This window comes from Filicampus tigris, chromosome 17 (genome assembly GCF_054856515.1).
Source record: "Filicampus tigris isolate MCC_2025a chromosome 17, RoL_Ftig_1.0, whole genome shotgun sequence".
NCBI classification, from domain to species: Eukaryota; Metazoa; Chordata; class Actinopteri; order Syngnathiformes; family Syngnathidae; genus Filicampus; species Filicampus tigris.
Window position 1 is genome coordinate 5,347,624 of NC_141233.1, and position 13,019 is coordinate 5,360,642.

The 13,019-nt window shown below is 39.2% G+C and overlaps 1 protein-coding gene across 1 annotated transcript; it reads left to right on the forward strand.

Moving 5' to 3' along the window:
* Positions 1 to 211: 211 nt before the first annotated feature.
* On the forward strand, positions 212 to 12,989 carry ube2g1a (ubiquitin-conjugating enzyme E2G 1a (UBC7 homolog, yeast)). The gene is made up of 6 exons (XM_086013491.1): positions 212 to 458; positions 3,825 to 3,927; positions 4,081 to 4,178; positions 8,207 to 8,385; positions 8,479 to 8,598; positions 11,595 to 12,989. Exons 1-5 carry the CDS (start codon positions 413 to 415, stop codon positions 8,563 to 8,565), a joined length of 513 nt encoding a protein of 170 aa, XP_085869617.1. The 5' UTR covers positions 212 to 412; the 3' UTR covers positions 8,566 to 8,598; positions 11,595 to 12,989.
* Positions 12,990 to 13,019: the final 30 nt, after the last annotated feature.

Consider the following 13,019-nt stretch of genomic DNA (forward strand, 5'->3'; position numbering starts at 1 on the left):
TTGCATCATAAATGATAGGGGTGCTTTACACGTCCAGTTTCGGACCTCAACGGTAAAGATTCACACCTATTCAAATAAAACACTTAATGTCAAGAGGTAGAGCAAGCTGCAGTAGATTAGACGCTCGTCCAAAATGACTGTCCAGTGCAGTGTTTGAAGTGCAAGCATTTTTCAAAAGATGGCAGCAACGTACCTATGAGGACACCAGATCCTAGGTAACCAAAGAAGAAGAAGCGGTAGCAGTCCTGAGCCGAGAGAGAACTGCAGCAAAGGGCGACGAAGAAGAAGAAGCGATGTCGAGAATGCTAAACGGAAAATAAGAGGAGACGGCGCACTGTGCAGTAAACGTTAATATAACGCTGTTACCTCGGCATATTACTGTTCACAATAGGTCCATCACATTGGGTAAACTATGACAGAGCCTCAATCAGCGCTGTTACTCAGGAGACAGCTCGCAGGTAATGAAACATTTGGCGTTAGCTGATACTGCCTGCCTTGCTAATGAACATTTTAGCTGGGACTCAAGCGATGGTACGGGCGCAAACTGTTTGCAGGAATGTTCCACACAAACGCGAATGTCCCATTACGAATAGAATCCACTGCGGCAAGATTGTCGGTGTTGTTGACAGACACCGTATTGTTTTTAAACAATAGCCTCCTGTACGTAGAGGAGAAGAGTCAGAGACAACGCTATCTTAGTGCACACAGATAAGTTGGACTTTTATTAGTTGTCAGATATGAGGGGCCGTCAGGAACAAAATTCAGGATACACACAATGGTCAAATTCTCTTATGTTATGCTACCAGTGAAACGCTCCGAGTCACAATACTTACAGTACACTGTCACGAACACTACTGAAACACTCACTCACTACTGAAACGTTCTCATGCACTATTGAAACACTCAACACAGTTTTCCCTCGTTTATCACGTCGGTTACGTTCCAGGCCAACCCCGCAATAGATGAAACCTGCCAAGTAGCAGCTAAGTACTTATTATATGAAGAATCATCTTTGTTATATGCACACACACTAAATTTGACACAACACAGTTGTGGACACAGACTGTACTTGAGTGCCCGGCGAGCAGTTTGGGGCATCGGTGTCTTACTCATGGACACCACAGTCATGTGCCTGGGGGACGTTGGTTTGGGTGGATGGTCTTGAACCAGGGTCCGCATCGCGGCAGCCAATGATCTCAGCCACAGCTGTCTGTTTATTCATTGTAGTATTCATTATTTCTATATATTATTACCAAGTAGCTATGATTGAATGTGTGTGTGTGTGCCTTTAAAAGGCAGTTCGATGGTCGTTATTGTGCTATTTCCTGGCTATAGTTTCTGTGGTTTAGTGATGGTGTCAGTTAAGACTACTGACGCTTGTGCTAAGAATGTGCTTTGTTTACTATAATTTGCTAATGTTAATTTAATAAAGCGATTGTAAAAGCACCAGAGGCTGTTTCCATGTGCCTCTATCTGCCTTATATACCTGTTATGAGTTACAATTAAGTCTAACTAGTGATGTTAGGCTATCCTCAATTAGCTCACGATCTTTACTTTACCATAGTCATTCAGTTGAGAAACTGTACCGTACAATAAAAATATACGATGCACTTGACTCGCAAAAAATGATGCAGCGAGAGACTTTCAGTGTGATGTGTTAAAGGATTTCAGTAGTGTGTGGAATAACATTTGACGAGTTTCTGGGGATGTGCATCCCTCCAATAAAAGACGATTCAATATGTATCTCAATATGCAATGGTGGCGATATGATTCAAGGAAATGGTATGGCTCAATTCAAGAGGGTATGATACGATAAGTTTCACATCATTTTACATACAGTACATTTGAATGAACTTGTCAGTACTGTAGATGTGGCATATCTCAAAAATAAAAGACAATTCCATAGTTATTTTAAAGTGCAGAGCTCGGCAGCGACCCTCCGTCCCCGGTTTTCGTCCTGCATATTCAATCGACCCAAGTGGTCCCGGCCCGTCCATCGCCGGCGACAGCCAATCGGCGTCAATTACAGAATCTTTGCGTCACACGCAGGTGCCGCACGAGCAGACACGCCGCCAAACAAAGAAAAAATATCAAACAAAAACAACTGACACACACACACACACACGTGTACACACAGCGTATATGGGACAGGTCATTGCATCTGTGGGACCGCAAAGTACACCACACCCTTTTATTTTTTATTGTTTCCTTACTCGACCTCGTGTCAGGAAACTACTGACACTAATACTGGGAATGGAGGGTCGCTGCCCAGCTCTGTTAAAGTGGAATGACTCGATTCGATGCATTCACATATTTTAAATCAAAATTGATTTCCCGGTTGAAATCGTTTTTTTATTACACCCTTTCTACTGTTTATAAGGGCATTTCAAAAGTGAGTGTGAGAGGTAATCCAGAATTATTTTCCTCATAGTTAAAATTCAGTCTTCAATGACCGTTTTGCGTGGGGCTAACTGTAATCTGCATTAGCATTTTGCTCTTTACATATACCTTATCAGACATGCGCTTTTAGATTACCGGTTCCCCTATAGCAATGTCTTATTATAACACCCAGTCATTCTGCAGAATTTGACCATTTTTTTCTTGAAATGCAAAATCAATAGACTGACAACATTGCTGCAGTTTCGCAAACTAATTTTGGTTATCTTCCCAACCTTTAACCCGAAAAGCAAATTGGGGTTAACCTCAATACATGCAAATTGACAGTTGCATTGTGTAAAAAAGTTTTTTGTTTTTTTTTATTCTTATTTTTTAACTGTGACACCTTTTGGGCCATTCGTTTAGTAGTTCTTAGTGGGTTCTGGGTGAGTAATGATGTATGGACGCCACTAGTGCATTTACCCCCAAGAAGAAATTTGACACTGCATTTTTACCATTACTAATTTAGGACCACAGGACAAAATTGATACCAAGTTTCCTCTTACAAAAAGATGTCTGTGAATGAATGTGACTTGTGTCTGATCAATTACACCATAAGTGAAACATAGACTGGAATTTTACTGTGCAGAAATCTCAGGTTTTTGACAGTCACAGCCTGGTGAGCTTTAAGTTGAGTCCTCTCAATGTCTTAAACTGTTTTGGTGCATTTAATACACCATTCGTGAAGTGTTTTGTTACAGCTATACCTGTTGTGAAATGCGCTATTCAAATAAAATTGTATTGTATTAACGCAGTGGCATAACCCAACCTTTTAGTTAGCCGCAATGCGCCATAGGCAGTACTAAAGCGATCATTGCGATAAGCATGTTTCATGACAAACACTTCCTGGACAATGAAAAACTAAGTACGGTGGTAACAGATCGTACGTTTGTGACGTATTCTTACACCGCTGCAGAAACGAGTTCATTGGTTCATCATACTGCTATTCTGCTTTTGAAGGTCGTAGCAGAGTTGTTACAGAGCCGATGTTAACGACATAACCTGTTATGGATCCAATGCTGCAACTTTGCAGAATATCTGTGTGAAAGAAGCTTTAAACAAGATGTATTTCCTTCTTTCAAATTGATTCATTTTTTGCATTTCCCAAGATATTTTCTTTCTTAACAATTTCGTAAAGCTTTGATGAGTTTTGTAAATCAACTAGCATCATCCTTTATTACTGTGCAGCAATGATATTGCAGCATCATACAGTTAGTACGCCCCAGACAATTACGTGGCATGTGTGTTTACTGCAATATGCTAATCCTGAGCTTAATGCGACCACCAAGTAACAAAATTCCGCATACAGGATTGTTTTGTTCCGCCAAGGCAGCACAAGAGATAAGTTGGTGTGAGTTACCTAACTTACCATTTGTTTTTGTCTCCAGAGCTGAATAAAAACCCTGTAGAAGGATTCTCAGCTGGCCTGATTGAGGATAATGATCTGTACAGATGGGAAGTTCTCATCATTGGGCCACCAGACACGCTTTAGTAAGTCATCACCTATTCTATCTTGCATAATTCAGTGTTACATTCCTACGTCTTACCTAACTCTTGTCACTTATAGGTTTGAAATGTTTTGAAATGTGATTGTATTGACATTGACAAGTAATATTTCTTTTTGGCCTTTTTTAATGTTCACAGTGAAGGTGGTGTGTTTAAAGCTCATCTGACATTTCCCAAAGACTACCCTCTCAGGCCACCTAAAATGAAATTTATCACAGATATTTGGCACCCTAATGGTAGGTACAGCCAGGAGATGTTTTTGCAAAAATACCGGACATCAAGCACAAAATTGTACAAGATTAACAAGACTTTCTTAGTGGTTTACCATGAAAATATGCAAGATTTTGATGAAGGAGGGAATATTCGCTCACAGTATGTGAAGTCTTGCAGTGGGCACAGAAAATGAACATAGTACCCTTGATAAAATAATGTAACAGGTTTTTGTGATGTACAACATATAATGAATTATTTCAAACCTTTTTTTTTAAAGTACTAATATCTGTTACAAAAAAGTACAAAAAGCTAAACACCATAAAAGTAATATGTTGTTGAATCATCTTTAACTTTAATTACATCATACAGTCGTGTCACCTCACACATTTTCATTTGGCTTTAGTTCTGGGCTCTGTCCGAACCATTCCAAAACAACATACTCTAAGTGGATCACTGTGGTGCCAGCATTATGCTTTGGACTTGAATCGTGAGTGGAGGTGGTGGGACTTATGAACACTTCCAGGTTATATATGTAGTGGCCCAGCCAGAACCCAGACCTAAAGCCAGTTGCAAACATGTGGGCTCATCTAAATAGGGCTGTGATAAGAGATGTCTTTACAGTCTGACACATTTGGATCTTATATAGGGAGTCCTTCGTTTATGAACTGAATATTGTTTCTAAGTATTCAGTTGAAAAAAAAAAACATTGTAGTTGGCGAGTTTCTTCTGATTTGTTTTTTTCATCTCAGCATAATTGTCAAATAGTCAAAAAAAATAAAATAGGAATGAAATATAAAACTTCAGATTAGGGATGGGTGATATGACGATATTACATCGTTAAGGACTTTAACATGTTGACGATCTCAAAAAGCCGAAGGATCGTCTGATCGTCTAGATTGCACATTCTATACAGTTTAGCTGTATGTAGTGTCGTAACCCGTCTCTAAGCGTCTGGGGTGCGTTTATGTATGTTGAATCGGCGTCGCCAGTCGTGACGTTTGGTCACTCTGATTGGCTGTTAGCTAGCAAATCAGCGCGCGGAGCACCAACGGGAAATGACGAATGCGGAAAAACAGTGAGCACGCCTCCGCTGCCTTAATCGTCTTACAAGTACAAGAGCGAGGGTGGACAATGTAAGTATTTCACAATACCGTGTCAAGAACGTAATGTTTACTTCACGTGGGAGTTGATCGTGAGCGAAGAATAGAGCTGAATGCATTGTTTACATTTTTATAATCCGCCCCCGGCCAACAGCTTTCCGGAGTTTTCTAACCATGAAAAATGGTGACTACCGCCGCCGATGGACGGAAGGGTATTACATCTTATGCATGCGCAGAAGGTACTTTAATGGTCAGCGTCGCTGTCTGTCGTTGCGGTGTATTCCTCCAGCGTGACGTGCCGACAGCCGGCCGGACGCCACAGTAAGGGGTAAGCGTCTGTCACTGTTGGCTAGCGTCTTTTTGGTCTATCAGGGCCTATACCCGACCAACCAATCATAGCATGCACACTGCCCCGTTTGTTTGTGTAGCGGGAAGCTATAGCGGAAAGTCACCACGAAGCAGAGTTGGTCCCGAAAAGAAACTCCACATCCACAGTGTCGATTTGGTTTGGCTTTTCCTCGGAGGAGAAAGCGCAAACCAGTTGTTTGCAAAGTTTGCAGAGACCCGGTTCGGACGTCAGATGGCAACACGACAAACCTGTTTAATCATTTGCGGGGGCAGAGACAGCACCCAAAAAACTACGCCGACAGCCAAAGCAAACGGAGATCAGACACATGGTAGCCAGAGGCAGCCACTAGCTCCAAGCTAACACAACCCATGGTAACACAGTCATTTAACAAGGGCACTCCATATGAAAAAACAAGCAAGCGGTGTAAAGAAGTAACTGAGGCAGTGACTTATTACCTACCTGAAGACATGATTCCCATTAAAACAGTGGAAAACGAGGGATTTAAAAGACTCTTCAAAGTACTAGACCCGCGTTACGAGCAGGTGTTTTTATGTTTACATTCACTGCACATTTTGATAAAAATTGGCACTATTCAAATTAAAACCTGTTCAGAAAGCTTAGCTGGCTTAAAATGTTGTTTTTTTTCTTTTAGGGTTTTATATACATTTTAAATGTTTTATATATTTAACATGAGGAAAATGGTCAAAAATGTGCAAATTAGTAAAAAAAAAAAAAGAATGATAAAATCATGATCGTGATTTTATTTTTTTAAAATCGTAGTATGATATTTTTGCCATATCGCCCAACACCACTTCAGATATTGCCCAACAATATCACGTCAATGACAACAATAATGAATTAAATCTATTTAAAAAAAAAAAAACATAAAGCAAATACAGACATAAGAAATGATCTGAAATGAATTGTCTTTGTTTACACTGAAACTGAAACAGTTCCATGTGCACATTAGGCAGCGATTACATTGACATAGCTCATTACTATCCACCTTTGATGCTAACGCAGTAGATAAGTCATAATTACAGTACATTGTTGTAGGGGTGGGCGGTACGACGATATTAGATCGTTAAGGGGTTTAACATGTTGATGATCTCTTAAAGCCGATAGATCATTTGATCGTCTACAGGGCACATTCTATACAGTTTAGCTCTATGGCGGCTCAAAGCCGCTGACGCATACCCGACCAACCAATCACAGCACGCACAGTGCACAGTACGTGACACTCCCCGCCTCCCTGTTTGTTTGTATAGCGGGGAAATATAGTGGAAAGTCACCACGAAGCAAAGTTGCTCCCGAAAAGAAACTCCACATCCATTGTCTATTTGGTTTTGCTTTTACTCGGAGCAGAAAGCGCAAACCAGTTATTTGCAAAGTTTGCAGAGACTCGGGTCGGACGTCAGATGGCAACACGACAAACCTGTTTAATCACTTGCGGGGACAGAGATGGCACCCAAAAAACTACACCGACAGCCAAATCAAACGCAGATCAGACACATGGTAGCCAGAGGCAGCCGCTAGCTCCAAGCTAACACAACCCACGGTAACACAGTCATTTAACAAGGGCACTCCATATGAAAAAGCAAGCAAGCGGTGTAAAGAAGTGACTTATTACCTTGCTGAAGACATGATTCTCATTAAAACAGTGGAAAACGAGGGGTTTAAAAGACTCTTCAAAGTACTAGACCTGCGTTACGAGCAGGTGTTTTTATGTTTACGTTATGTTATCTTTTATGTTTACATTCATTGCACATTTTTATTAAAAAAAATGTCACTATTCAAATTAAAACCTGTTCAGAGAGCTTAAAATGTCATTTTTTTTCCTTTAGAGTTTTATATACATTTTAAATGTTTTATATGTTTAACATGAGGAAAATGGTCAAAAATGTGCAAATTAGCCCCAAAAATCTATGTAAAAAAGAATCATGATAAAATCATGATCGTGATTTTATTTTTTTTAAATCGTGATATATTTTTGCCATATCCCCCACCACTACATTGTTGTATAAAAATCCCATGCATAGCATAAATACCAACTATCCTTACCTCAGCCAAGCACAAAAGCATGATGGTGAGAGCTATTGTTTTCAACTCATAGTTGGTAGTGTCCCTTAATTGATTTGTTCCTTTTTTCATTTTTTTATCGTGACTTTTTTTTTTTAATCAGAGAAAGTATCTCAGTATTTGTGTTCACTTTCTCCATCCATTATAGGTGCATATCAATAAATTTGAATATCGCAGAAAACATCAACCCAGGCCCCCCAATGTATTTCAGTGGACGTCAATTAAATTTTTTCCATTTGCGGTTGGTCCAGTCCCCATCCCCCTGTGAATAGGAAAACCCAAAATTCAACACCTCAAGACATTTGAATGTAAGATAACAATCAAAACTAGTTAGGAATTCTGAAAATTATTTTCTATCTTTTTAATGAATCATTATTATGATTCAGAAAAGACACGCAACCTTTTCGATATCACGTGGGCAATACACTGCATGTAAGTTGTTATACAGACATTGACTATCTGTGCATTGTTTTGAAGATTGTATTGTCATGGAATGAACTGTATTCTTTGTTTTTTGTTGTAGTTGACAAGAATGGAGATGTATGTATTTCTATTTTACACGAACCTGGGGAGGACAAGTATGGTTATGAAAAACCAGAAGAACGCTGGCTTCCCATCCATACAGTTGAAACTATTATGATTAGTGTTATCTCCATGCTGGCAGACCCAAATGGTGACTCGCCAGCTAACGTAGATGCAGCAGTAAGTTTGCTTGTTAAAAATACAAGAAGTTGTGAAAGGGAAAAAAACCTGCTTTCAAACTAAACATTTTCCCCCCTTTTTTCTCCTCTGTAGAAAGAGTGGCGGGAGGACAGGCATGGAGCCTTTAAAAGAAAAGTTGCACGCTGTGTACGGAAAAGCCAAGAGACTGCGTTTGAGTGATATTTAGCAAGGATCTAGATTCATGTTTTCAGGGCAAGTATGCTGGATTCTAACTAACCCTTTCTTAGGACACTGGTGATTAAAAAAATGTCCACATTTGAAAGTAAATTATTTTCTGTTAATGTAATTTTTTATTAAAGCTTTGAGGTCTTGAAGAAAAAGAACAGTTGGACACTCCAAATTTGCTTTTAATCACCATGTTCATTCTCACTCTGAATTGAAGCGTTCACACTGAACTAGAATGGAGAGATCTCATTGAGGTCACTGACAGCTCCCAAATAAACCTTATTTGGATTAGAATAGAATTTTTCATACTGTACTTCTTGTCCGTATAAAAAAGCAAATCACCTGCAGTTGTGTTCTGAATAATAGCAGTGTGTTTAAAACAGGAGTACAGCAATGCTCAAAATCCTTATAATGTCTGTTATTTACATGCAAATTAATGACTTAATTAATTAACACTGTATTGTATTCCAAATCTAAACATGATCAAAAATGTATGACTTTACCTAGTGTAGAGAAAGGTTAAAAAAAAAAAAAAGCAGTGACAGCATTTTCCTTTAAACTCTCAAGCGCTTACAGTACAAACTGACCTGAATTTTTGTTTTGTCATACCCACATACCAATGTTTCTGAAACCTGCTTCACATCTTTATTGCATCTTTATTGAGTCAACCAACATCTGGCACCTGTGAACGAGTATTCCATCCCGGGGCAATTAGACGACATTATGGAATTCCTCTGCATGTCTTGGTTTTGCCTAGACAACGACACCTTTGAAGTCAACCCAATTGTTTCTCTGTTGGTTTAAGATAGGGGGATGGGGTTTGGCTGACCACTCCATGTTTTAATCTCGTTAGTCTGGAATCAAGATACTGCTTGCTTACTGGTGTGTTTGGGCTCATTTTCTCGTTTACTTTTTGGAATAAAGCAACATAAACTGTTCAAGCATTCTGATGTATTCTAACTGATCCGTGATGCTCATAATGGCATAAACTGGGCCAACACCGAAATCTGAGAAACAGACACATGTTCTGATGATTGTACCACTATGCTTCACTTTTTTTTTTTCAACAGTGTACTGTGGCTTGAATTCGGTGTTTGTGGGTGTAGTCTGACAAACTGTAGCCCCTAAACAAAAGCAGAACAATCTTGCTTTCAATAATCTTCATAATGTTGCGCCATTCCTCTTTCGGCCAGGGGATGTGTTCTTTGGCAAGCTGGAACCTCTTCAGAGCACTTTTTTTCCAGCCATTGTTCTTTGTGAAGGCTTCTTGCTGATAGCTTCAGTTGGCGTCTTCAAGAAATGCAGAGGAATTTTTGAATGTATTCTAATTGTCCGTTAACTGGACCATGCAGTGCCCCTCCACAAAGTTTTCGGGAAATGAATGAAATAGTTTTGTAATCCTTACCTTTTTGACGTAATACATGTACAGTACACACGCTCAGTATGTACAAGAACGTCAAGACACCATAGTGAATCCCCGCATAGTCAGTCATGATTTGCTATTCGCAAATTTTTCTATTTGCAGATTTGTTTTGGGAAACCTATCCTCCATCTTTTGCTGAAAAGCTTGCCTATTCGCTGTTTTTGCGCTAAGTCCGTCAAAGCGATATCACTTTAGCTTTTTTTCTGGTGGCAGCTTGGTTCCAAGAAACTCTTGAAATTAGTTGAGGAGTGTCATTTAGACAAAAGTAGTAGCATCAATTGGTAATAACTACAGTGTAATCCTAGCGGGGACATCAATTATTGGCATAGTTTAGCTATTGACTGGCAAGGTCCACAGGGGTTCACTGTATTTCACTTTGAAGTGCCGAATATTTTGTTCATGAAAATTAGAGTCATATCAGGATATCTACAGGTGCACCAAAGTGTGTCCGTATGAGTGTGTCTGTGTCTCTCTTTTTCCCCTTCCGGCTTGAGGCCAGCAGACACCAGTGTAGCGTGATGGCCAGGCTATCTTGGATCATTTGCCTAAATAGCGATCTTTAAGTACTGTGCACCACTGAAGTAAATGAAATATATACAAATACAATTTATGTATATATATATATAAGGTCGAGTTTGCAGTTTTAAAACTGCTAGCTAGATTTGATTGTAACATGAACCCCTTCTTCTCAAGTCTGACCAAAGTCACACCCCTCGCTGACGTGCATGAGCATAATTCTCAAACATGGTCATTCCTTATGGACCGAAATTATGAAAGTGCGTAATTGTGATAAATGGTCACATCGAACAATCTTCAACAAAATAGTAGGGCTAACAATACTAAGATAGATTTAGCACTGTAAACAAGTTAATGTTAGCAGCGGCTTCAATAGTGGGAACATGACTTATTCGTAATAGATTACCGTAACACCACATTTTTCAGTTTTATTTTTGGACTGTACAATCAGTTAAAAATCAAAATGAGATGTTAAACGTACCTATCGAATAGAAATTTTGCTAACTATACATCCTCTCAGCTGGTTGAGGTCCCTTCACTCTGTTTCTGTTTGCTAGTCATGCCCAGTTATTATTAAACGAGGGTTGGGCATTTTTTTCCCCCAGAGGTGGATATTCCAGGAAGGTTGTAGCTAAGCTCCTGAAGACCCAGGTAACAGGTCAGAGCGAAGTTGTGGGGCTGTGCAGGTGACTGGCTATGAGCGTCCCCGCATGTGCACGGCAAATGCTGGACACCTCGTTGGTCACGCCTTCGGTCTCTGGTTGGTTGATCTTCCTCGATCATGGTGGTTTCTTTACACAACCAAAAACTGCAAAATCCCCCTTTAAGTACAACAAATGTGAAATAATTTTTTAAAAACTTTTACTCAAGTAGTATTCTACAGACTGACTTTAACTTCTACCAAAGTTATTTTATGTTGCGATGCAATACTTTTACGTAAGTATCACATTCAGGTATTTTATAATAGAGTTTTTAGGTCCAGTGACAAGTAGTGATATGCAATACAGTGATATTTAAATGCAGTTGCAGATATTACAGCCCTCTTACATGTGCTGTCTGTTTTATGTTGTGTGCATTTCCACAGGTTTGCAATTGAAACTCAACATGGCACTGTTTCCTGCACTCTTCCACCATTTTGCCAGGCTCGTCCTCCTTTTATTTTGTCAGGAAGACTATGACTGGCTCCTCTAAGCTGCAATAGAACATTACAGTGACCACGGCTGACAGACAACCACCAAGCAAGTGCCAACTGAACATAAAAAAACCCAGAAGAAAAAAAACAACACTTTGCAAGTCAATGAACTGCTTCAACATTCAGGAAGATATTGTAAAGACATGTATATAGCACAGACGAAACCGGATAATATATAAGATTCCTCTCCATCCATCATGCACTTAGTCTCAATGAATCGCGCTGGCTCTGATTTATTTGTTCCTTTCCCCTGCTCCAATGTGCTGTTTTTTTTTTCTTTTTTTTTTCTTTCAAGGAGTTCTTGAATTGAGGATCGGAGTGTTGTTGTGAAGAGCTTGATTGGTTCAAGCACGCTATGAATGATGCAGGTTTTGTCATTTCTAGACTAGCATTTCTAGACTATTTGGTGTTTGTCATGGATTCTTAAAATACTTTGACAACCTAACTTCAAATGACTTCCATCGTAATATTTGGTTTTATTTAGTGATTAAAAGTCTTACCATCCAATTCTTTTATCAACAAACAAAGCAACATATTCATTTTGTGCATGCACATTTTTTTTTTGTCTTTTTGCAAAAGTGCCTCCAGATACAAATGTTTGGCCACGTCATCCTGCATTGATCAAGTAGTAAATGAAATGTTGGAAATCTATGGAAAAATACTTTATATGCAGTGTATACATTGGTCTGATAGCCAGCACACGTGCAGTATAGAAATGCTATTGTTCCCAATTTAATGTAGCAATAAATCTCCTTATATGAAGTGTACTCTTGTACACAGTAAAATTTAAGTATCTCCAAAAATCTGCTATTTTAATAGCTGCTCTTTTTTGAGTCAGTGATGTCCATAGTAGGAATTGTTATGCATGCTTATCATTTTTTCTGTTTATTTTTTGTTTCTAGCATTTTGTTTGTGAATGTTTGTCCATACCGTATATGTGCTCATATTGTAGTGCTGTTCTTTCATCAAACCCAAACATCTCGTTATTCTGCTCACTGAACAGTTGCAGTTTTTGGCTAATGTACAAAGACAAAATACTTATGTATATTTTTCATGTTATGAAACCTGTCACCTGTAGTGAGCTCTTCTATTATATTGTGGGGTTTTTTTTCAATATGTGCATGTGTTAAAATCATTCTTTTGTGTTCTGGGCCCTGCATAAAATGCACATCAGTCCTGAGAAAGTGAGCGGCACCATTTCCTGGAAGCAAATGTAACATTACAACATTGCATTGTAACAGTGCATTGCCTCCTTTTCCAATACAGTATTACAATCGCTCTACTCCATTGGTATCCAAACTACAACACGGGGGCCAT